This window comes from Fundulus heteroclitus, chromosome 22 (genome assembly GCF_011125445.2).
Source record: "Fundulus heteroclitus isolate FHET01 chromosome 22, MU-UCD_Fhet_4.1, whole genome shotgun sequence".
Lineage (NCBI taxonomy): Eukaryota > Metazoa > Chordata > Actinopteri > Cyprinodontiformes > Fundulidae > Fundulus > Fundulus heteroclitus.
Window position 1 is genome coordinate 33,112,196 of NC_046382.1, and position 27,337 is coordinate 33,139,532.

Consider the following 27,337-nt stretch of genomic DNA (forward strand, 5'->3'; position numbering starts at 1 on the left):
GGGTTTGGGTAACAGAAATTAAGTCATGTGCGGGATCTCTTTAGAAGTATGAGACCCTTCTACCAATCAAACAAATCAAGAAATATTGCAAAAGCAACAAAAGTTATAATCTCCCGCCAGACATTCAAGAGTCGGGTGCTATCACTTATAAACACAGGAATTAAACCTGTTAGTCAAGTATGACCGATCCATTGGTAGTTTCATCAAAAAGGATTAATGGTAAAAGGAAATGATTAAATCTTACTAAAAGTTTTTAGTTGTGTCTAGTAATGGCAAATGAGTGTGGGTGGAAAAATTAACACACTGTCTGGCCACAGCTAAGACATACGCCATTCATCAGGTAATTTGATTCTTAATTGGTCTGGAAGCATCCAGAACACGTCTGTGTCCAGAAACACTATGAAATAATGGTTTAGTAAACCAGGAAATGTTGTCCTCCATTTTAGGTAATGATGGCCACCTAATAAAACTGACATAAGCCCTGTGTCACTTACCTTTACGTACATGTGAATTTGCGAGACCTTTCTTTAATGTTCCTTTTACATCAATTTACTGAAAATATGAATATTAAATATGAATATAGAATATTACCTATGACTTTTCTCTGATATATGGATTGTGTCTAGACAGTAGGAAGGTCCATTGAAAGTGAACTTAGTGGACTTTAAAACGTGTAAGGGGTTTCCAGAACATCTAAACTTGTTGAGGTAAAAAAAAAAAAAAAAAATCAGTAAAGAGAGGGGAGAAAGGGAAAGATTTTCCTCACTGAGGTTTGAGCCACTTTAACAGCCACTTTAATGGCCGGTCTGTCCAATTCTCGCACCAGTGTAGGTGAACGTGTGCACCAATTTAGTCCACTCCTCGCTGTCCTGTTCTTCTGTAGCAGTGTGTGTAATGGAGTTAACAGCTGGACACCACTTCTTTTAACTCAGTCTACTCTTGGGCTTTCTGTCGCCGCTTTATCCTTGTTGCTCTCTTTTCTTCGCTTCCCTCTTCGATTCTCACAGTGACCAGTTAAGGCAGCTTGATTTTCCTCCAGACTAAACATCACAAAAAGGTGCACCTTACCCAGCCTGCACTATTGCTGGTCTCCCTGTTCCTTTACTATTAAGGTCGGGTTTAAAGGGAAAATTAACCAAAAGTATTCTCGCTGCTTTCTGCTTGTGTTGTTCTTTGTAGAGGAACAGGAGCTGTAGATGGTGCATTTAGTTACAAAAACAAGTATAAGAACAGTATTCCTTCACTTCCATTATAAGTTGCTGTTACAATAAAGCCAACTTTAATCAATATCTGAAGTCAACATCTTCAGATCAGAGCTTTGCTATCATATTGCATAATGTTAAATCTTTATTGTACATGCAGTGTTAATTTAGGACTTGATTCAATGTATGCACAACAGACAGCAATTTTAAAACCAACATCTTTTCTAAACTACAGTACCAGTAAAAAGTTTGGACCCACCTTCTCGGGGAATGTTTTTTCTTTATTTTTATTACTACCTCTGGGAACTCCTTCACAACAGTTGGAAGGTGAAAGCAGCAATCAAAATGGGGGGAGGGGTGGTTAGAAAAAGCTAAAATATACAAGATATTTTGAGTTGTTTCAAAAGTTGTGTTTGATACATTGTTCTATATACTTTTGAGTTATAGTTTTGATGTCTTCTCTATACAAAAATAAGGAAAAGTCATTGAATGATAATGATGAGTACATACTTTCTGAATGGTAGTGTGTGTGTATATATATATATATATATATATATATATATATATATATATATATATATATATATATATATATATATATATATATATATATATATATATAAGGAAGGAAGGAAGGAAGGAGTCTGGAAAGAGGGTGTTTTTCATGCTTACCAGGAAAACACTTTAACCAAATTCCAGACATTTCTAGACCATACAGGAACCCTGCAAACTGAGCACTCCTTTAAACACGGAGGCCGTGCATCATCTTTCTTCAGAGTCCTGCTGAAGTGTCTTTTTTTTATTCTAGTAACGGGTTCTTACCTTTAAGTGAACATCCCAGACCTGAGCATCGTACTGCTGGTGTTGAGAGACACAGAGTCCGGCCTGCTGGGCCAGCTGACAAAACAGTGTTAGAGTTTCACCTCTTTCAGGAGCAAACACCAAAGCCATGCCCTGTGTTTGAAAAACAAAAAACAAAAGACAGGATGTTTTTTGGAAGATGAATATTTTTATTCTGAATTTAGAACAAAGTGCTGAATAAAACAAATTGGGAGTAATTTATACAATTTATTACACCTTGTTCAGCATTCTCTACCTAAAAGTATACATGTCGCATAATATAAACGAGAAAGAAAGAAAGAAAGAAAGAAAGAAAGAAAGAAAGAAAGAAAGAAAGAAAGAAAGAAAGAAAGAAAGAAAGAAAGAAAGAAAGAAAGAAAGAAAGAAAGAAAGAAAGAAAGAAAGAAAGAAAGTAAAATGAAAGCCGTATACGTGAACACATGCATCACAGAAATCCTGCAAATACTAAGAGGCTTAGTAACAGGTTCAAAGTGTCTTTGTAATCCTTCAGCTTTCAGTTTTATTTCATGTTGATTTTTCTTTTTTTCTTAATTAAATTAAGCAAAGAGGGATGCTGACACAACCCCAAACATTCAACAAACACACAAAGAAATGCACACCGACACATCACAGGTTAAAAGCACACAAAGGCAATGAAAACAGCAGGATCTCTCTCTTTGACAGATGATAATTCATCTGTATATCCAGTTGGATTCTTTTTTTTTTCCTGTTCTCTGTTTGTCTAAAAGCAACAAAAGCAAACAAACAGACCAAATTCCTTCTAACTCTAATCAGCTGAATAAGAGGATCCAGCCCGACGGATGGACCACCTTTGTCAGAAACAACAAATTAGTGCCATTAGAAAGGAGAAGTAATTGCTTTGTTAATTGTTTAATCAGCTTAGCAAATTATTAAATATTTGCCAAAGCTTGTTGTGGCAGCAACAGTCTGATGGCCCACACTCAAATCATATTAGCCCCCCGAATTATCTCCGGCGGATTAAAGACAGAGACACGAAGAGCCTTAACGCACAGCTGTACGACAGCGGCCAGATGTCACGCCCGTCATTTGACAGCTTTTCGCATTAAAACCACAGCAGCTCACTTATTCAGGCAGCAGATGCACCATTTGCATCTAAAATAAACTCGCTATCATTATATATATCTGTCTACGGGCTTTTCTGCTCATTGCATTAAGTTGAATTTAAGACCTTTTAAAAAGCGTTGACATTTAAATTTAAGACCTACAACAACAATTAAAAATAACCTAATGACGAAAATCTTACTTTAATGCCTTCTATTAAAAATAACCAATGGCCTGAGCAAGTTCAATATAACTTTAAATATATAACATATAACATTCAATTTTTCAGCTTTGGTATGTGTAGCAGTGCATCTGAGTTACATAACCTTACTATAAAAGCTATATATAAACTTCCAGCCTAATTAAATATATGCTTTCTAATGTGATGAAGGAATGTGTAACAAGAAAATTTTGATTTAATTCCCCTTAACACTCAGCTAACACATTTTAGGAGCAGAATGGTTTTAAAAGTTTGTGGGAAGGACTGTGTGTCTGGGGATATATCCCTCAGCACAGCGTTTAAAGCTTTCCTGGGTTATTTGGGGTTTGTAGTCTTCTCACAGTGTAACACCAGCTGAACTACAAATCATAAAACAACTGCCACCAGCGCATTACTCAAAAAAAAAAAAAAAAAAAAAAGTCAGTGGAAGAAGTAGCAGATGAAGGAGCAGACAATTTAAGACATTAAAGAATGTAATTTTAGACCAAGCAGGGATGCTGTGGTTGTATTCAGACCTTTTCTGGTCTTGAATAAAGCTGATTACAAGAAAGAAGAAGAATGATGAAACTGTTTTGTTTAGTGTCTCGAGAAGCATCAAAGGGGAACTGGTTAGTTCACCCGCTCACCATTTCCTTTCTTTGTCGTTTTTATTGAACTATTTCTGGGTACGAAAAGCTGCCCTCTAACACAGGCCGTTGTTTCCCGACCACGGACGTTTTTATACCCGCTTTGACAAGTGATGATTTAAAGTGCATCCCTATAAACCTCCAATTGTTTATTGTAGCATGTAGAATGAATTCAAACAGCATGCTATCAGGACTGGAGCAGAAAATGATTGGTTTGCTGGTACAAAATGAAAGTAGGAAGGGATTAAATGACAGGTACTGTAAAAAATGGGGTTACAAATGGATTGACCCAGAACTGGATCAATGCTTTAGGCCTTGTTATGGTGATCAAAATTTATATAGAAACTCTTCAGGATTTTTTTTTTTATTTTTTTTTTTTGAAGAACGCTGAAGCCTGCAAAACAATCCAAAGCAGCTCTCTGGAACTGGATAAACTATATTAATAAGTTTTTTAAAACCTTTTTTTTTTTTTTTAAATTAGCCCATTTGGCAAATTAGTTAAAAGTAGAGTTTAGTGTAGTGCGTCCTACAGCCATGTAACGGCCATGGGGAATGACATCTAGTCAGACACACGGTTTTGCTTTTATGCGCTTAGTGCTTGTCTTTGTGAACGCTAAGTTAAGCCCCAAAGTATTCACACCCCCGGCAGGTTTAGATGGGAAATTATTTGTCATTTAAACAAAAACTTTGTCTCTGAGCAAATCTTAAAAGATCATTAAAAACATGTATAAGAGGCAAGATTTTTTTGAAAAACTAAATTTCTGTTTTCATTTACAGTTGCACAAAAAAAAATGTAAAAAAAATAATTATGTCCTTAACAAGTACTGGCACTACAGCAGTCATTTCATTTCTTTTATCCAGTATTACCCTCTCAAACATCTCCTTCCTGTGAGCAGCATTTACCCTAAACTGATCTCCCCTATAGCAGTTTGGCCTCTGTACTTGAACGCACCCGTCTACCCTCAGATGAATTGAACCTCAAGCCTCTCTCTTCCAGACCCCCCCCCCCCCCACCCCCCTTCATATTTGCTTTGACTGTCACAGCATGGGGTCTTATCGCGCGGCCAAAAGGGAGAAGTTTCCTTGGATTTATGATTAAGGGAACGGGGACGGAAGAGGAAGACCGAGATCAGAGCGATGCATTCAAGTTGCCTATAATAAGCATTAAAGTATTACATGATATTAACCCTGTCAGACTATTAATGTGTGTAGGGTTTGGGGGGGGGGGGGGGGAGCCTAATTATGATTGAGGGGAAAGGGAGGTGAACTAGAGGAAGGGGATAAGCAGATATATACAGTACACACACACACACACACACACACACACACACACACACACACACACTTACGTCGGGTCGCAGTAATCTCCTTATGGCATCAACCAGGCAGGCTCTGTACTGGTCGAGAAACAAACTGAAAGAGAGATGGAGGCTCAGGTTAGAATGAGTTCTGCAGATGGTAGGGCGGATAAAGCTGCAGGCCATTTATTTTCTTTTGTTTACAAATAAATTCACCAAGAGGAAGAGGAGAAAAACAATTTGCATGAGTAAGATGCTCTCCCTCGGCCTGTTTCTGTTGATTTTCCGCGAGCGGCCACCTCAGCCTGGTGTGGAGGCGCTGAGAGGAATAAAGAACGTGCAAAAAAAAAAAAAAAAGAAAGAAAGAAAGAAAGACATCCAACACGCGCCAATAATATCTTCGGCAGTGAACAAACACAAGATGTGCGCATGCTGAGAGGCACGGTTTTACACATCAAAGCCCTACAACAGCACCATGACAGATATGACAGCAGTAAGCACTCCGAGCCCGACATTAAGAGGCAAGGATTAAACCATCACGGTAAAATTTCAAAGGAAGAAATTTCAGCGACGAACAATAACAGCGGTGAGAAAGAGCAAACATTTATAGATGTGTTCTGCTGGAAACAAAAAAAAATGGAAGTTAGTATAAATGCAAGAGTAGAGAATAAACATCAGAAACATCAGCATTTCAATGCGTCTTTATTGTTCTAAATCTGCTTTCTGGTCTGAACTTTCAGCTGTACAATCAAAATAATATTGACGTAATTAAGTCAGAGTGAGACAGGGGCTGGATGTCGGTTTTAAGGGACACAAAGGTTTTAAAAAGAAACGGCTTGATAAAACCTAACAGTTTCCATCACATTGTTACCACAATTTAAAATCCTTTTACAGAGAAGAAAGACAAGAGTTTTCTCCGGCTGTAAGAAGCATAGAGTGATGCCGCCGTACCCCTCCCCCACATGTTTCTGTGCACTGCCAGTGAGTTGGCTAAAGGAAAGCTTACAAGACAAACTGTGTGAATTGAAAGTTTCCAAGTTACAAAAAGGAAATATAGTCATAATGTGGAGGTATAGGAAGCTCTATCCATCATTCTTGTTTTAAAGGGGACATATCATGCTTTTTAATGCCTTTCTTTTCACATGTTAATCATTCAGTTGTGGCCTAAATAAAGTAAAACTGCAATGCTTTGGACTGAATTCCTCATTATTGTTGCCCCAAGTCCCTCTTTTGTCCCTGTTCTGAGGTGCCTCTGAGAGCAGCTCATTTTGGTGCTGTCTCTTTAAATGCAAAAAAGGCACTTCTGACCCCGCCCCTTTGAGGTCAACTCCACTCCACCCTGTTCAGCCATTTTTGTAGTATGCTGGGGAACGGTGTAATGAATTGTATAGGTTAATTCACCCATCAACCGAACATTTTCTCTGATCCACTTGTAGCTTCAGGGTCCTTCAACTAGAAGTACAAAGTCGCAGCAGAAAACAAAATGACAGATTTGCAAAACTGGTATGCCAGAAGTCCATGACCTTCCTTAGGAGCCCTGCAGCAAATACTGTGACATAAACACAAGAGAGAAAACTGAAAGGACCTGGACAGCCACTCAACTTTTCTGCACTCCTAGAGACTCAAAGTACACAACAAAATGTATTTAAGGGCCAAAAAAGTGGATTTTGCATGATATGTCCCCTTTTAAAACTATAGAGAGCACATAAGCCGTATTATTAGCAACATATGTTAGCCTTTAAAGAGCAGAACAACAAAAATATGTAGTAATATGTCCAATAAGTGCTTAAAAATTACATTAAATTGAATTTATTTCTATGTCAGACTCAAAATGACATTGAATAAAGGATAAAATGTATGTCTATTATGTAACAAGAAGTCAGACAAACGCAGCAGCTTTTCCTACAATAGAAGCAGGAGAAATATATGTTGCATTTCTGTTTTAAACTATATCAGCCACAGATTAGAAATGTTATTCATTTTATTTTCACATTTGTGTGTGGAAATCATGCCGGTTTTGCTCACGGTGAGAATCTCATTCCAGCCTTCGGCTTTATTAGCTGGAAAAGTTGCATCTTAATATAGACATACAGTCATGTAAAATAAATTAGGATGATCCAGCAAACATTGGGCTCTTTATAAAGACATGTTCACATTTTGAGTTCTAACTTTAAAAAACTATTAATGGAAAATTAAGTAATTCAATACTGGGTAAACACCAAATATTCAATTGTTTTACTCAATCCCTCAACAGAAATTTGTATTTTCCAACTGAGGCTAGAAAGTTTGGAAATTATATTCCCAATTGCTAGCATTAACCCTTTTTATCCTGAAATAACTTCACCGACTACAATTTCCCTTCTGAGGTGCACTGATCTCCCCATGATGTTCACTCTCCCTTCAACAGTCATGGTCACAAGCAACTAAATATATGAGGTTTAAACAGGGCCAACCTCTTTCAAAATGCTCAGTAGCAATGCATTTGTTTTTATTTTACATAGAGATTTTTTTAAAATATGAATAAGAATCCCCACAGCACTAACACAGATTTGGGCCCTTAAGGCCAGATGCAGCATAATGAAAACATTCACAGATCCCAGAATTACAGTCGTTATAAACAGCGTAACACCTGTCTATTTAACCACAAGGTCAAATTTAAGCCATTATGTAACTGAAATGAAGTCTGTGTGTCTGTGTGTAGCTCTTATCACAGATAAGAAGGGAGTAATTTCACTAAAATGCAACAATATGGTGCAGATTTGACATAATCCCACACATCCGTCCACCTGGATAGTGGCATGGCAATCTGGACTCCGCCCCTCCCATTATGGTCTCCACCTTTCCACTTATAAAATCCTCTGATCCCAGTCAGGGACGAAACCTGACCAGAATCTCCCTGTTCTACCTCGGCTTCACACAGGGATGTGTTTATCAGGTGCTTTAATCTGTCAAAAATCTACCTGTTGTTAATGCAGCTTTACAGAGTCATTTATGTGTCACGATCCATATAAGAACAAAAACAAAACAAAAAGAAAGCAGGATGTGAGTGTACATGTGGAAAGTTTATTGTTCTTTCAAGGACAGACAGAGGACTGAAGTTTATTTGACTTGAAAGGTGAGAGGTGTCTTTTTGGTTTATTTTGCCCCAGATATCAATTCACAGGAAAAGTGAGTGGCAGGGAAAACAAGGAAGCGAGCTCGTTGGGTGGAGGCAACAGCTGAGAAACACACACAAACACAGAGGGCCAAGGAGAGGACACAGCGTCATTCAGGGGGCAACGGTTTACCCAAAGAATGAAAGAGCTGCTGTCACGACAAACAATCGCTGATGCTGGGATGAGAAGTTCAACTATTGTAGGAATAGAGATCGTTCCCTAACACAGAAAGTTTCACGAAATGTAACTTTTTTTTATTTCTGCCCTAAAATGCTTCCAATAAGCCATTTTTGAATAATTTCTTTTTTTGTAACAAGATTTTTTGATCACAGAAAACAAGATTTAACTATCAATAAAATACATTTTGAATGTCAGGGTCATGCTCTCATATTTAGTGGTCTTCCCCTTTAAGAGGGTTTAAGGTCACCCCTGATGTACCCAGATAGTCAGAGAACCCATTGTCTCACCGTGACCCTACCCACTCAGGACAGCCCAGTGAACTCCCGTGCAACCTGACTGGAGGTCAAAGGTCAAAGCGGGTGTGTGAGTATTGCTTCTATATTTGTCTGCTTACACATATGTCTACATATTTTCAAGGATGTGAGGGTGAGACTGTGGAAATGAATGAGATCATCAGTAGAGTTTCATGGTAGGGCTTAAGCTGTAACTGTCTAGATAAATTACAGTGATCGTTTTATTTAAGGAAATGTTTAAAAGTGGAAGTTCTCACTTAATAAATTACTTGAATGTCAAATTTGAACACCGGCGTAGCTCCTTTAAAAATATGTTTTTACCACTAGTGGCACTTAGTTGACAGCAACACACCAAAGGGGTAGAGGTTGTGCAGTAAATGTCTGAGCGGGGAGTCAAACCTGGGACATGTGAGATAAAGCCTGAAAGTGTCCATACAAGCTGCATATACCATGCTCCTCGCTATGGCAAGAGGCACACTGTATTTAAACCTTTTGAGTGTGTAAATCCAGCAAGGATCCAGGAAAAGTCAGGATAATTGTGAAGAAAGATATAGCACTGAAAACAATTCTATACCTTTTCTGCTGACCTGCAGGTTAGTTACGATGTTGGGTGAAATTAATACTTTTAACATACAATAGCCATTATCAAAGTGCCTCAACATACCTTAAAAACTGTCATTTTTATCAACTTTGGATCACGTGTTTTACATAAAACACGAATGAGAAGTAATCAACAGATATTTATGGCATCAAACTGTTTCTGTGCACTGCGGGGAAAGCAGAAGTTGAAAAAGTCATTTCTGAAGCCTAATGATTGATCCCTGCTTGGTTTAGTGTACATATATTGGGATGAAGGGTGTGCAGCATGGAAACACAAGGCAGATAGTGACACAATAGTGGGAAAAGGAAATAATAATGTTTCAAAAAAGAAAAACAGCTTATATATTTAAATTCCTCAGGTAGAAAAATGACAGTCTTGCTGCATTAAATAATTTTTGGAGAGGAACAGTTTTACCATGAAACAGTTATTAGATAATAAAAAGAAAAAGGAAAAAAAACAGAAAAAAAAAAGGTCATATTTTTACCAACATCTTTGTGGGGAAAATAGGTTCTTCATCACAGTGCATTATTTTCATGATTAAACTGTTGCAGTAGGTTTATCCATGTAAGCATCATTGTTTTGTTCCAACAATCTTTTATTTCTCATTTTTGATGTGTAATCATTATTGAAGGGTGAGCGGCATTAATGTCAGAGCCTGATATTGTGCAACACACTTGAAGACAGCTGTGTTTCACCATAAGTGTGAGATAACTCATTTCAAAGTTAATGACATGCGCTAAAAGGTTGACCTTTTTTCTTTTCTTCACCCTTTAGGATATGTCTGATGATTGTGAATATTAGCAGAATACACTGTAGAGAGGGGACTTTGCTGTAAATAGCGTCTGCCTGTGCAATAAACACAGGAGCACTTGGCCGCGCGCTCAATCCCCCTCGTGCCCATCTGCTGAAGAGATTGAGGGGACTTGCAGTTCTACAGTCTTCCTTCCATCCACCCAGATACCAGCTCCTCCTTGCTGAGTTGTGTGGATGGTACCTATCTCTAGTGGCAGGTCACCAGTCTATCACATGGCTACACAGAACAAACAACCCTGCATGCACAAACTCACACCTGAGGCCAGTTTGGAGTGACCTAACACCCTAACAAGCCTAATATTGGACAATGGGAGGAAATCTGATTACACTGAGACAATAATGCATGCAGTTGATCCATTTTATTAGCCGTCTGTGCGACACAGTTGAAACAAGTGATCACACAGACTTCTGTATGCCGGTAATGTTTCCATAGCTCCTAACTGAACCCAACCAAGACAGCTTGCTCGAAAGTAAAACAATGCAAAGGTGGACATTTGTCACTAACAAAAATGCACGCACACATTACCTATTTTACAACGATGCAGACACACAAACACAGCTTTATCTCAATGCCCGCACATGGGCCGATTCTGGAGAGAGCCGGCATTCCAAACATCCCAGCCAAAGATTCCTTGCCATCCACATGTCCAATGTGGGAATCCCCTCTCTCCAGGTCTCTCTGTGTCTGCCAGAGAGACACAACCGTAAATGTGAGGAGACACACAACACTCCGGCGAACTGTGTGTTTCCTCATGCTTATTCTCTGTGAACAGATTGCCATGTTGTCCGTATTGTATCCTGCTGCAGGTTGAAATGCTGACGTGTTTATTTATCTTAATGAAAAACAGAGTGCTTCACCTAAATGTATACACATTGACCTAAAACACCAAAGCCTGACAAGCTTTAGACTGTCAAGCAATTAAAACTTTAGGCACCTTTATTACAAATAAATATGATTTAACCTACTATATGGTAAAATAATAAACTTAGAGAACAATTATATATGACATGCACAATTTATAAATATCATCCTAAATCTGTAGCTCTCTCTCCCGATTCAACTTTCTCACAACACCTTCACCACTAAGATGGAAAGACAACGGCGAGAAATGGCCCCAACACTAACGGCTGGGAACCAAACGTTCCCAAACGTTCCCTCCTCTCTGCCCAGCAGTGGATCCACTGTGACCGGTTGGAGCTGTAATTAATTGGAGTGGAATTCGCCGCTGATGACCTTTTCGAAGGTGATCGTCACAATGACTCGCGCGTTAATTCGGCGCCCATCACTCTTAAACTGCTGCCACCGCAATCATCACAATCGCTCGCTTGCATTTACATGCGGGAAAGATCGCCGCGCCACACAGAAAAAAAAAAAAAAAACAACTTCCAGCTCTCGCGCACGCATGGCTTCAGTGTGGATTTCTGCTGTGATAAATGGGAAAAGAACCTGTAATATCAAAACCTCACATACAATTTACTGTGGTGTCAGACATTCTGCTTCTGTCTGTCATGCAAAAGCACCGGTCCGCTGTAAAATATCCTCTTTTAGCTGCTTGCATTCCCTCTCCCTATGGTGTTGTACCTGACTATTACCTGTAATGACCATGACATTAAAATAATGATAATGCCATTTGCTAATGCAGCACTTAGCACACATTGCACACACTTATGCAGAAAGATGCACACCCTTATGCAACCTGAATTTCTTCATTGTTTCTTTAGTTGGAAAAATGCGTATCTCCCTAAGAGTTTTAACACAACCTCCCACATCAGGACTTACTTGGACTGTATTAGCTTGACCAACCGAAGACTGAAAGAAGAGCACAGCCACACTTTAAAATCCTCCACTTCAAAAGATAAGATGGATAATCTCTCCAGTGAGTTCTGGGTCTGCCCTTGGGGTCTCCTCTCAGTGGGGCCTGCCAGGAGAACCTTTACAGGGAGGTACCCGGGAGGCATCATGATCAGATGTCCAAACCACCTCAAAGCACTCCACGAGGAGCGGCTCTACGCCAGGTTTGACCCAGACGGTGGACCTCCTCACCCTGTTATTGGGGCTTAGCTCAGCGACTCCTTGGAGGAGTCTCACTGCAGCGGGTTGTAACCAGGAACTCATTCCCACAGTCATGATCCATATCTCCGGACCGAGGTCCAAATGTGTTTGAACCGGTACATTGAGAGCATCTCCTTTCGCTCTTGAGGCGCAATGACTCTCATGCTTGTTGCTTCACACTTGGCAGCTTAAGTGAACGCTAAATTTAATATCTCGAAGATGACAACAGAACCTAGTCATCTGCAAGAAAAAGCAAAGACGAGCTCCCAGACCACTGAGAGTCCACTTAAAACAATTATTGCTCGATTTAATTTATCTTAATCTATCAAACAGGATTGTGACAAGAGGTAGCTGTGGAAGAGTCTTAGTCACACTGGGCTCATGCTCAGCTTTGTCTTGAAAAGAGGATACAACGCATTCTTGGTGCATCCTATACCCCACAACACTCATGGTCAAGGTGATAAGCAGTGCTTTAGGTGGGGGGAAAAGGGCTGTATTCCCCTTAATATCATAAAAATATGGGACAGAAACATGGGTAATGTTGTTTTATATAGAGCTATCCATCAATCTATAGAGCAATAGATTTATTGTACAGAAATCCAAAAGAACAAAATAACAAAGCCAGTTCTAAATCAATTCCTTATTGGACATATTCGAGGCACCATGAAGCCATTTTTATTACCTTCAAGCCTTCTGCTGTTAACATAGACAAGAAAAAAAAACACTGAAAAAACAAAGGTGAAAAACAAAAGAGCTTTAAAAACAAAGGAAGGGTAAGTCCGATGCTGAGTGAAAAAATGTAAAAGTGCCGGTACCGACCTAAAGCGCTACTTCTATGTCCTCTTCACATTCACAAATACGGCACATGGTTTAGACAACTAAACTACCAGAAGCTTCTCACGGACTTCATGAAGCTAAATATCTAATCCGCGGTTCCAATCGGTGCAACTCTTCCTAAATTACGTGTGAGCCCTTGAAAGTTGGAACAGACCCGGTCTCTATCCTCCCTTGGAGGATGAGAAAAACCAATGCAGAGATATCTCCCAAACATGCTCCTCTGTCAGACATTCACAACGCACTCTGATCACTTATTTGGGGTTCTCTGAGCCTCCCATTGAAACAGACTCACTTCCATGTGATGAAAAGTTCACAGCTCCACCCGCCTCTTCACCCAGGTCCATCCAAGACAAACCTAACCTAATCTAAGATCTGAAGATACAATTGCAAAACTGATCATTAAGTGTTGCCACTATGGGGCATAAAAACACTCATTGATGAAGTTGCCCTTAAACATAGTGTCCGTATGGAAATCTCACATCTGGCCATGAAATAAAAGAAAAACTGTCGACTTACAGCGATCAGAACTAGAGTTTTTATTACTTTGCTGCTTTAAAATAACATACAAATAAACCCGATTATATGTGTTAGAGTTGGAAGTGATATTTTTTGGAATTTGTTAAAATTGTATAACGACCAAAAGAAAATTGATCTGATACACAATGGTTCAGACAGTTTTACACAAAAATGTCTTGTTTATGGGGAAAAAATGGAAATAGGACGAATAGAAATGGCAAAGTGTGTCTGCAAAACCTGAGTATGGATTGTTAAATTGACCCGGAGCTGTGAGTTTTTGACCATTGGACTTGTAATAAAACAGTTTGTTCTGTCCTCATCTAAAAACCCCAAAGCTTACGTAGACACAGGAACACCATTGTTTTAAACTTTAACCCTGCATCTCGATGCAAATTTACAGTGTTTGTACAGCACATTAAAAAAACAACAGAAGTTGGCAAAAGTGCCCCACAGTTCAGTCAAGCAAAACATTTAAACAGTGTAAACAGAAAAACAAGAGAGGCAACGAACAAATTAGGCAGATACACTACACTTCACACTGCAACATACATAAATCCTGTACTTTTGAAATATAAACTCTGCTAAAAATCTATTTCATCAAAATGCCCCATGGATTAATCTGTGCACGTGCCTTTCGATTTATGCCACCATTATGGTATGCATTTTCGCTAAAAGACGGAAGGATTTGGTTTCTGGATGGCCGCGGGCGTCTGCATTATGATCTCTGATGGACTAATTGTTGTGGTTATGTTGCGCCATCTCTCCATTTCAATCTCCGTTTCCACTCCTCCCTGGACGCTTCCTTTATCTTACAGAGTCTCCTTTCTTGTCAAGGCGCAATTATTTGCAATTTGCCTAAGTCATCCATTTGCTGGGACACTAAGCATGAAAACGAGGCAATTTGGTGTAAAATGGATGCATGCGGGCATTGGAGCATATGTATGCATGTGTGAGCGAGAGCGTGTGGCCGAATAAGGGGAAGGTCCAGGCACAGGTGGGGGTGGGGTGGAGGGAGGGGGTGGGGGGGTGGGGGGGTCACCCAGGGACTGTCATGCAAAAGTGAAAGTGAACATGAGGAGCAGACACATACAGAGAGGGACGTGTACTGTGTGTATGTGTGAGTAAACGTACCAGTCTGCACACATGATGGTATCAAAGTGACCTTCCAGCGCTGAAATGTCCACCTCACAGTCCCACCTAAGCACCCTGTAACGCACACATGAAACAGAGACTAAAGTATTTGGTGAACGAAGACAACCAGCCCTCATAAAACACAACATGGAAGAGGGGGGGAGCTCTTTGTGTTCGTCTTCTCCTCCTCCACCGCCGCTGCTCTTTTCCTCTTCAGCACGGAGCTTCTTGCTGTCTGACACCTCGCTCTGTGTGACCCCCACTGTTTTTCTGCCTCAGTAGAGACCGGGAGAAAGCATCGGAGAGGAAGACATGTCGTCTGCGGGATAAAGCCAGGGAGCTCCTGACATGACACTTGACATTTATACCTTGTGAACACAGACATGCCGAGAAAAGCCCACCTTCTTACAGGTTACCTTTCAACCCCCCCGGTGTTTCTATTTCTTTATTTTTCTGGGTTTTGAGAACATTGCCGAAAATGAGCTCCGGGGCCACAGTTCGAATGTAACGATTCAGAACGTCCACACTACTAAACAATACATGTTTCTCCATATATCTGGAATACCAGTAGTAGGAAATTGGGGACGTGTTCATTTCAGTGGACATTATATAGCTTAATTACACACAGACTGATGTTATTATTTCTGTTGATCATGATGAGCTAAACCTGGCGGGAGTATAAAGTAATTTTTGACTTACCAGGATTTCCTATAAGTATACCTTCTTGAAATAAAAAAATACAATCTGATATCTTCGTCAGGGCATTTGTAGGATTCAGCTTCCAGGCTAAGTTCACTTCAACATGTGAAGAGGCTGGTAACGGAGCCACAAACCTTTTGAGTTAGAAATTGGCCAATCTGCTACCTGAGCCTCCTGAGTCCGTCGCTTTTTGGCTGCTTCATACGAATTGTACTTCACTCATTTTCTGTATGATTTCTACAAGCTCACAAACAAACTGATCTGTTTGGGTGTCCGTGCATCCATGACAACATACAGAGACTACGGTTGTCGTCTGCATCGTAGAAAGTAATTACGATTGACAAGAGACACCGTATACCGAAAACATTGAACATTTAGATAGCCGCTAATATCCGGCTCTTGGTTCCTTGGTTAACAGAAAACTTCCATGTGAGTTTACTCCCAAACCAGCAGGTGAGATCATCAGCTGCAACAAAGCTAATCTTTACACACAATCGCTTTTAAAAAACTGACAGTAGGCTTGCTTTCTTAATAATATCACTTTTAAAGGCAGACTCCATGAACCGGACTCGCCGCTGCAGTGTTCTTTCCTGCTGACGCCCGCCTTTAAACGCCGCAGCTGTTTTGCCCTCCTATAGGAGCTCGGCTTTCCCTCTTCCCCTCTTTTTTTCCTCACCACTTTGCCTTTCTCTCTTTCACACTGTCAGACAGATTGGGGGATTATTAATTAGGCTTTTTTTTTTCCTTCCCCTTAACACTCAGTAAACAAAACATTAGGCCCCGCTAGAAATACAATCTCAATTCACAGTGGGAGGCCCCAACACACACACGCTCGCGCATATGCATGAGTGTGCAAACGACATCGCGCGACATGCCCCTCCCTCTCCATCCCCTTGTACAATCGCATCCTGCCCTTCGCCCTCTCTCGCGGCGCCGAGATGACAGCAGGCATAATCTGAAAAGAAAACAATCAAAGTAATGTAGCCTAATTATACGTTTACTTTTTCACTCCATCTACCACTCATGTAAATATGCTCAGGAGCGAGGAACGGAGAGACGGAGAGAGAGGGAGAAAGAGGTAGGGGAGCAAAACAGTCAGTCATTGGAAAATGCTTTTTTGAGACAGGGACAACAATTAGGTTCATTTTAGCCTGTCCTTGCATATGAGGAGTGTGTGCATGTTTTCTGGACCATTGATTCTCGTCAAAGAGGGTCACTTTTCTTTGATGATCCCATGCACATGCTTAGACTTCAAAGCTGAATAATTAGTTTGCGGCATGCATGTCACAGAAGATTGTTTAAAACAGAGCCTACCAACTCCAGCTGAAAGTCTAAAGTAACACAGCACAGCATCTACATATAATTCATATAGGAGATTCAGATACTGCAACAATACGAAGACCACCTCACATTTAAATCACAGCGTACATTATGAAATCGGATGAATTTACTTAAAACTACTCCACAGTTTATCGTCTGCAAATGTCAGCCAATGACTATGCTAAACAGTTTTCAGGAGCATATGTCAGGAGACTGGCAATCTTAAAAGGTTAAACTTGTGATAACAAGAAAGCTTTTAAACAATAGAGCAGCTACAACAAGGCAGATAAACATGTTACTGTATCGGTCTGCGGCTTCTGTCCAGCTCTTCCCTTTAGCACCGTACTTTAAGGTTGAAAAATATTTGCAAATCTCACAGTGCCTTAAAAAGCCATTCATGCCTTATTTCATTGGGGTTTTATGGGATAGACTAACACTATGGGCATAATTGTAAACTGGAAGCAAACAAAACAACGCATGGGAAAACATTTTTTTGCAAAACAAGAGTTTGTGTTTCACTGTCCCCGAGTCATTTGCTACAATTATATTTGCTATTCTTTCGGGTGAATATTTCTTCCTGCTTTTCACATAAAGAGACTGAAGGTGTTGGACATTCATTGCTAAATAGTACAAATCTAATCAGATTGTATGGAAAGTGATTTCTGAATTGAAAATGTACAGTTTTACTACACATTGTCAGGCGGCTTTAGTTCAGGACTTTCACTAAACCATTACACCGTAGCTTTTGCTGCATGTATTCGGGTTGTTGTCCTGCTGGAAGGAGAACCTCTGCTCCAGTCTCGACATTTACAAACTCTAAAAGGTTTTCTTCCAGTATTGTCCTGTGTTTGGCTCCATCCACCTGCCCATCAACTCTGACCAATTTGTCATTGGAAGAAAAGCATCTCCACAGCATGATGCCACCATCACCATAATTCATCCATGTTAGGATGAGGAGCAGCGTTAATATTCCACCAAATATGTTATACGTGTAAGCTAAAAGTTCACTTTTAGAGTCATCTTACTGCAGTACTTTGCCTCAAATGATTGCTGCGAAAAATAAATGGCTTTTGGCAAACTGCAAATTTGACTTCAGGCAGCTTTAATTCAGCAATAACTTTTTTTCTTACTGAACTTCCACAAAAGTCAGATGGACAGCTGGACGTCTTGGTGGGTTTGCAGTTCTGCAATACTCTTTCCATTTTAAGAAGATGGATTGAATGGTACTTCATTAAATTTTCAACGCCTGGGATATTTTTATAACCTGAAATTAGTCAGTTTGGGGTTTTCATTTTGTATTTTTCCCCAAAGCGGATATGTTATATTTTGCTAAAGTGTCTCTCTTCCCGTCTGACTCATGCATTGCGCTTAAAAATGCTGTGTAACTCAAACCAAAATACAACATGGGGTCTTGGTAGGAGCTACACAATAACGCTGCAGAAAACCGCAAGCCGGTCTGCCTGACCCCGTTCACTTCAGCTCTAATTGGTACGACATCATTTTCTGTTGAATTGGACGGTTTGCTGTGTTTCAGCTTTTATTCAGCTTTAAAGGAGCAATAGGTAGGAAAATTACAGTAAAATCAACCAAAATCATTCTCATTTGTTGCCCGGGATGGAAGTAACATTCCCTTTAAACAAATGGTACTCTTCATCAACAATGTCTTAGTAAAGATTTCCTTCTTTCAAACTTGGAGGTACGGTCCGGAACTACTTCGGTGCAGAGTGCAGCCCGTGTTTACTTCCTGGTTCCTGACCAAACATATCAGAGTTCCCAGGATTCCCTGAACAGAGCGCAGCATCTGGTATTTTAATTTGGCAAAAGAGCAGCAGCCTGCGAACATGCAAGCCAGTAAGAGAAGCGGACCAGAAACAGAACAGAATACATCATATACATATCCTGTGTAAGTAAATATTCAGTGGGGTTGGTGGGAAGTGTATTTGGACACTATCTGTTTTGTGTGTTTTTGCGATTTTAAACACTAGGTGTCATAATTATTTATTCCTCCTTTAAACTTCTCCACAACTTTGACCCTGACCCCTCTACTTGTTCCAGGGTCTTTATGATGCTGTTTATTTCCTACTGTAGAAAAACTCCCCAGAGAACTTCTTGATTTAGACTGGAAATAAATTGCACAGAGTTTCTCTCTATTTACTGAGTTGGAGATTTCTGAAAGCATTTGGTTGTGCTGCATTTTATTCTTTGGTGTTACATTAAAGGGAGCTGTAATCAAATGCAAGCAACACCCAGATTTTTCTATTAATTGTCTCCTTTATCTTTCACTTTATAATTCTGCACTATTCTGTGTTGATTTCTCATGCAAAACCATAATAAAGTGTGATGAAACTGACGGTTGTAACATGTCTAAAGGGATAGAGATATCACCAACGTGTATGAGATGTTGAAAATAGATGTGGTAACATTTGGAAAATCAAACTAAAGATTACTGTGGTGGAGGCTATAAGAAGCCCATTATGAAAATCTGACAAAAAAAAAACTCACCTTGAAGAAACGTGTGTCGACCCAAACTTTCCAGCCTGCCTGTTTCTCTCTACCACTCCCCGAACATCTGAAGTCCCACGGTCAAGGATCCATCTCAGTCAGGGATGATGCATATGTGCTTTCGTGATGTGAACTCGTTCCAAGTCCACATCACAAAGGATAAAACTGAGTAGATTCATACTCATAGTTCAACACTGAAAAAGTCAGAATCTACACATTTATGACATAACCATATTTAGTTCGGGGGCAGGGCTGGAGTAGTGAGCAGGGCGCTTGCATCCTGGAGAGGCTGCAAGGTTCCTGATTCAACTCCCACAGACTGCCACTCTTGGGTCCCTGAGCAAAACCCTTAGCCCCAGAATACTTCCTGGGCCCCGAATAGTGGCAGCTCGCTGCTCCCCAAGGAATGGGTTAAATGCACAGGACACATTTCATTGGAATGTATGCTGCAATGACAATAAAGATTATTCATTATGGTTTACTACAAACTAAAACATTACTATTCACATTTATTCAGAAAGTGGCATGCCAGATAAGACAAAATATACTTTATTGTTGTAATTCGTTGTGGGCAGGGATACCTCAAAACTACATAGACATGCGATACATTGCAATACAGCAAGAAAAACAAGACAAAGCCCCGTAGGAATACAGCCAGATAACAACAAAGTAAGACAGCTTTCCTAAAAACATGGCAATGAAGCATGGTACAATAAATGATGCAAAAGTAAATAAATAGGAACTGTTGCAAGTGACAATGCAACACAACTTCATTAGTGTTACATCTGCAGTCACAAGCATTAAAAGGCGATGTGTTTACCAGCATATCAACTGCACCTGGCCACAGTCACATTATTACGGGTCAGTCTAATATTCACGGGGCTCTAACGTGCTGCATTCTGATATGGTCAAGTTCAAGGTGAAGGTGCTCTCGTTAAATGTTCTGTTTTTGTTGACAGGAGCCAGAAAAATGGACCATAAGGACTTCCAGGTTCTGTTTTGTTAGTTTAGTTTTTTGGATGGACGGACGGACATTTTGCATACTAGAGCCAATTAGATTAACACCTTTGACAAAATGCAGAACACAATGTTGTTTTTGCACAATTTTATTCATTTCCCACCCAGTAGACATAAAGGACACACAATTGTCAAACTACTACGGCACAAAATAGGTTTACTAATCGGCTCCTTAAAAGGGGGTTGCATAGTTTAACTTTAACGGCAGGCTCATTGTAAATGTGGGTGTCCAATTGCTGAAGAGAGCATCAAAAGACGTAAAAACGGAATAAATACGGGAAACAAACAACATGGTTGACACCCACATGGAGGAAGGCATGAGTGAGCAGAACTGATCTACGGGGATAGAGCGCTACATCCCAGCTGCTTCTTGCTGGATCAATGGAAAGGCTTTTAACCAAAGATAGGGAAACACATATCCCCCCCCCTGCACCCCATTTGTGTGTGTGTAAATGTGTGTGTGTACGTCTAATACACGTACACACACACACAAACGAAATGAAGACACACAAAGGCAGGGTGATTGATGTCAAGTTGTCTATTAATACAGCGACTAGTGGAGTTGCAAAGCAATTCAATTAGGATTTCCTTGTCTTTAAAGCCAGCAAAGGGCTGAGACAAATCCAATTGACAAAGGCAGGGGAAAAGAACAAGACAGATAGATGAAGGGGGCTGGAACAAGTGATAAAAGTGATGGGTGAATTGATAGCTGTGAATCTGTTACAGATCTCAGAGGCCTCTCACACAGAAAAACACAAATAATCCACAGGTCATGCATGCGTAAAGAGCTTTCAAGATGCAGAAATGCACGTTGTTTGCACACAATCCGAACACCTGTGCAGGTGTGTGCTGCGCATTATGATGAAAGGACAGAGGGCAGGGCTGTCAGTAACTTTGTCATGTTTCCACCTTTAGGGAAAGTTTATACACATGCACACACTTGTCCCCTGCTGAAAAAAAACATTCACCGTGGTAAAAAAAATAAAAAAAAGTCAAAAATCAAATAAAGATTTAAGTATTATTGAGCATAAAAGTGGGGAAAAACATGTTTTTCAATCACTTGAGGCCCAGCAGCAGCAAACCAATGACATGCATCAATCATTCTTAATGGAACATTTCAATTGATTTCCAGCATGAGTATTCAAGGTCAGAGCGGCAGCAGTTCCTGCCGTCTTCGCTGTGTGTTTATGGGGGGGGGGGGGGGGGGGGGGGGGGGGGGGGGGGGGGGGGGGGGGGGGGGGGGGTTCAACAACAACTGAGGTCAACAACTTCTAAGAAAAGGGGGAAATCTATTCTCCCAGGACGTCATGAGTCACAAAAAGTCATCTGTTCACAAGTTCTTTCTTTCATATCTTCTCATCTATTTCACTGTATAAATCTGAACCCTATCACGACCCCAAATCACTTTCTATTCTAACGCCAGGCGCAAAATAAAGCCATGTGAGATAAACAGAGGTCATTAGGACACGGCTCAGACCTCAACAAGAGGAAATACCACAAAGTGTGTGAATGGACCAATTTGGCAGAGTCTGGGACAAATCCTGAGTCTTTCTCAGCACTCCCCCTCCCCTGCTCTCTGTGTATTCGGTCCATTTTCGCTCTGAATTCACTTACAATTCTCTCTCAGTGTTTGTTCTAGGAAACAAAGCAGCCGGTCAATGGCGTATTGTTTGTGTGTCCAAGTGTGTGTTTTACAGTCTCCATAATGTTATTGTTGGGCCTTATTGTGATCAGTCAAGTCGCATTGTAGCCGGCTGGGATAGAGATATTGTTAGCGGGGCTAAATTTGGAAGAGCCGCATCGGTCGATGGGGAAGAAATGTGTATTTAGATTTCCTTCGTTTGTCGACCGACTGTAACAGGCTTCTTTTTCTTGTCTGTGGAGCTGCCCATTGATTAATGCAAGATCTAAACGGATTGCGGGGAAAAAAAAGAAATTGAAATGAAATGAAATGAGGGATGAAAAAACAGAGGATTTTAAATATGAACTGTGGATAAAAAGAGAAGCATGTTTTTTTTTTTTTATCAAGCAGAAAAAAAATTATCAATACCCTGCTTGAAGAATAGATGTTGTCGAAAATCTCCCCTAAAAATTTCTCCTAAAAACATAATTATAGGTCCAAACTTGAAGTACAAGAAGAACAGTATTTTAAACAAACCTTGATTGTTCGCACTTGTAAAGAACGCATCAAGCTCTCGCCCTAACCTCGGCATTAGATAAACTCTCAAACTAAATCTGACAGCATGGCAATTACTTTGCTCTTAACTTGGCTGTGTGGCAGCCCGGATTGGTAGGTGCCCCCTCCTCTGATTCTACCCCAAGATGAAAGAGGTGGCCCTGCTATGCTTCTGCACTTCAACACAAGCTCTGACTGCAGGGCCGAAACGTTTAAGTCTGTCACGGACTGGAAGTTTGGTGAAAAACAAAATCTCTCACTCAGGAAAAAAACGTGTTAATAAGACAGACTGTGGACATCCTACCGGGATGCATTATTTCTCAATTTCTATATGACAACGATGAGTAAGGATTATTAAGGCAGAGGACATTGGCCAATTTTGGCTTGATCGGCCCTGACTAATAACCAGAAGACAGGAAAGAGAAAAATCCTACCGTTTGCCGATCAGTGAATGCTCCATACCTTTGGTTACTGTTAAAACAGCCCTCTTAGGTGTGGAGAATTATTCATTCAGACTTAGGGAGAAAAACATATTCAGCAGATAAAAATAAAGCTAAATTGAGTACATCTGTTTTATTATTCTGAGCTTTCAGTCTCTTTCGATCACAGAACGTGCTTGATTTAAAAATCCATGCGAATCTCAGTACAAATACAGCTGCTCTGTGACGGCCTCAGAGGTCGGTTAAGCGAATATTGGGGAGCAAACGGCATCATGAAGTCCAAGGAAGGGATAAAGGTGTGGAGAAGTTTAAAGCAGGCTTAGGTGATAAAAAGATTTCCCAAGCATTCAACATCTCACGGAGCACTATTCAATCCATCATCTGTAAATGGAAAGAGTATGGCCCAGTTGTAACCCTACCAAGACAATGTTGGTGACACAGCAAACACACGTGGAAGAAGGTGATTCGGTCAGACGAGACCAAAGTCAAACTTTTTGGCCAAAATGTAAAACTTTATGTGTGGCGGAGAGCTATCTCTGCACATCACTAAACACACCATCCCCACTGTCAGATATGGTGGTGGCAGCATCATGCTCTGGGGGCACTTCTCTTCAGCAGGGACAGGGAAGCTTGTCAGAGTTGATGGGAAGATGGACGGAGCCAAACACAGAGACATCTTGGAAGAAATCCTGTTGGAGTCTGTAAAAGACATGAGACTGGGGCGGAGGTTCGCCTTCCAGCAGGACAATCGACCTTAAGCATAAAGCCAGGGCTATAATGGGATGGTTTAAAAAAAAACACACACACCCATGTGTTAGAATGGCCCAGTCAAAGTCCAGACCTGAACCCAATCCAGAATCTGTGGCTATATGTAAAAACTGCTGTTTACAAACCCTCTCCACTTAATCTGACTGAGCTTGAGCCGTTTTGCAAAGAACTTCAGTCACTAGATGTGCAAAGCTGATGGAGAGACACCCTAAAAGACCTGCAGCTGTAATTGCAGCAAAGGGTGGTTCCACAAAGTATTGACTCAGGGGGGCTGAATACTATTGCACAATGCAATTGAGTTTTTTAGTAGTAAAAAATAAAACTATGTTCATGTTTGTGGCTGTAATGTGACAATATGTGGAAAGGTTCAAGAGGCATGGTCACTTTTGCACGCCACTGTATATCAGCTGCACACTATTTGAAAACCACGGCAGATTTTCATGTGTGTGGTTTGTAAAATTGTGTCATAGACTTTCCGACCACATTATTTTAATGATCTAATGAATCTAATGAATCTGAGTCTTCCTTGAAAAAGTGTATGTAATTGCTAGGCTATGCTACAGCTCCCAGTACGTCTGTGTCTTGTGACTTACTCTGCACACTGTGCAGAGTAAGTCACTGTTCAGAGAGCTATCAGCATGGGGGGGGGGGGGGGGGGGTGTCAGCTGAAAAACAAATTAGACTGTTTATAACATTCAAATCCAAGGAACCAAGTTTATGCAGCCAAAAAATAGCTTTTTCTTTAAATTTTGCCAGAGCATAATTGTTAGGCACTGCAATACAAAACTTTCTGAGCCAAATAATCAAAACAAAGGCATAGCGTAGGTATTGCGATTCTGCAAAATGTCCAAGATAAAAACAACTTGAGGAGCAAGTGGTGAGCTAATTGAAGACTTTGGCTGTATTTGTGAGGTTAGATATATGTAGAAGCAAAAGTATCCTGCAGAAACTTGCGTTGTGACAAAATATTAGTTTCTGTTGAGAAAAGGCAGACTGCAGAGCCTGCACTGTCATTGGTGAGTAAGATAAAACGGGCAATTCATAGTACTAATTGTGTTGTTATTTTTCTGCTTATCCATTGCTTTAGGTTTAATGCAAATGGACTTTCATAAAATAACTGGATTAGTATTGATGACAAATAAATCATAAGCGAGGTGCCTTCACAGAGGTGGCAGTGCAAAAGAGCTCAAACACGATCAAGCCTCACCCTCCCTCCACTGACAGAGATGCTCGAAGCCGTTAGTAAGCATGCAATCAAAGCTGTAAAAATATGACTGCGGTTAAAATCTTTAAAGCTATCAACGTGTTCTCCTTGCTTTAACTCTATCACTGAAAACAGCCTGAAGAAGGAGCATTTGCCCTGGGAACCTGCAGCAATACTAAAGCAACACCTCGGATGCGTCTCCTTGTTTTCCAGGCCTTTACAGGCCGATGGAGTCGCTAAAATGGGCGCAAGTAATCACTGCATCACTGTCTGATTTGGGACCCGCGATGCCTCAGACTGGAAATGTGTAGAGAGAGTGGTGAGGACAGCGGAGAGAATCATCTGGACAGCTCTTCCCTCCATCCATGACACCGCTGGCAGACACTGCATGACCAGGGCTCAGACAACCAGAAAAGAGCCCTCCCATCCCCATCATGGACTGTCCAGCCTGCTGCCTTCTGACAAGAGGTTCTGCAGCTTCAAATGCAGAAAACCAGACTGCCCAAAATCTTTCATTCCACTCCTCCTCCCCAAAAAAATTTAACTACAGTGACCTATTGTGAGAAACCTATTAAAGAAAATTCAAATGCTATATTTAAGTCATAGCGTTTAAAGGACACTAAGGACATGTAAGCAAACTTCTAAATTTGACAAAAGTTATAAATAAAAAAGTCTGTTTATTTTGACCCTCAGCTAATAGAAATAATTTTAGTCATTCTAGCTGACCAAAAGGATAAAAAGTTTTCATCTGAATAACATCAGGCAGTGAAAAAAAACATTCCTTTCCCAATTGCATTCTTAGTTACAATTAATCAAAGGCAGCAAAAATATTCCACTGATCTGGCTGATAATCACCTGCTCCATTGTGCTCCTATAATATTTGACAAACACCGGCGAAGGCAACACACCATCCAGACCCAGAAACGGAAAAGCCACCGTTCCTACCAAAGATGCAGGACCTTGGATTGGATAGTTTATTGTTTTGGCTGCAAAGCCTCTCGTGGTCGGTGGGGACCACAGATCAATAAAACCCGTGAGATGAGATCAGCTGCAATAAGTTTTTTATACTGATAGGAAGGACAGTAAATATTTAACTGGAACTTTGTTTGCTATGATATTTTTCATGTAGACAAGAATAAAAAAATATTTTCCCCTTTAGAATTTGTGCATTTTAATGACAGAAGAAAAAACATTCCTGCACATAATAGACTTATTCGATTAGTATCTAAAGGCCACATAATCAAACGCTAAACTATCTCACTGAAGGACAAAAGAAAAGCAAGGGCTTTTGCAGAAACAAACTTGTATGATCAGACGTGAATAAATGTGAGCTAATGGAGCAAAGCGGAGACGGAGCGACAGAGAGAGAGGAGAGAGGACGATAAAAGGATACTCTGAATGGACTTCTCATTCCCATCTGATAGCAGAACTTCCTTCACGTCAGCAGAAATGGCAACCTGAGAGCCAGGGAGACAGGAAAGAGACGGAGAAATTAAACAACACGGAACAAAAGAACAAAACCAAAAAGCACTCTTAGATGAAGCAAACATCTGAACGCACGCACACAATAATGACATAACCATATCTACAAAGCTTCACTCCTGGCAGCCCGGCCCACGCCACCCTCCGTCTCTCCATTTCTCCCTGCCATTTTCCTCTCTATCTTCACCCCATTTTTATGTCTGCATTATTTTAATCATTCAATCAAATCAGTCAATACTTTTATCATTGTGGCTAGCGGTGGGGGCCTGCTATCTTGCTATCACTCTGTTCGGTAATTGCATTGTGACAGGGGATGATGGCAAGCGCAGAGCCTTTTCATTTGACGCTGGGTGTTTATCAGGCCGAGCCATCACTCCGTTCGCCGCTGTCACTCTGCACTCGGCTCGCCAGGCCTGCCTGATGCCCTTCATATAACTTTGCAGAGCAGACTGCAAAAAGACGAGGCGAAAGAGACGGAGGGAGTTGAGAGAATGGAGAGCTCCAGCGTTTCGATGTGTGTGAGGGAGATGTAGATAGGGAGGGATGTGTGCTCTGGTATAAACTCAGCTTTTGACATTTCCCTCTATACAAATGCCTTCTTTTTTTTTTTTATATCGGCAAGTGTATGTCAGGCTGCTGGCTTTTGTTAAAGAGTGCGTCTGCGTCTCACGGTAGGTCAAATTTGTTGTAAAGACGTGCAAAATGACTTATAGGAAATTCCTCTTGTATTACAGTAACATAATCTAACACTTGAAAATACAGAAATACCGTTCCTCCTCCTTAAGAAATAATTGTTATTTAATAAAATCATCAGTGGTCCAATTATCACTGTCCTTACTGCCAGTACTATATTATTATTAGCCATAGGAAAATAAATCCAG

At 40.5% G+C, this 27,337-nt stretch overlaps 1 protein-coding gene across 1 annotated transcript in view; it reads right to left on the minus strand.

Moving 5' to 3' along the window:
• Window positions 1-27,337, minus strand: part of LOC105927942 (calmodulin-lysine N-methyltransferase) — a 75,478-nt gene that overhangs the window by 13,711 nt on the left and 34,430 nt on the right. Inside the window, exons 6-10 of the mRNA XM_036126074.1 lie at window positions 26,368-26,431; window positions 19,370-19,436; window positions 14,849-14,923; window positions 5,321-5,384; window positions 2,025-2,156 (exon numbers count right to left, since the gene is read on the minus strand). Coding sequence (XP_035981967.1) covers window positions 2,025-2,156; window positions 5,321-5,384; window positions 14,849-14,923; window positions 19,370-19,436; window positions 26,368-26,431 — 402 coding nt within the window. The remainder of the gene's footprint in view (window positions 1-2,024; window positions 2,157-5,320; window positions 5,385-14,848; window positions 14,924-19,369; window positions 19,437-26,367; window positions 26,432-27,337) is intronic.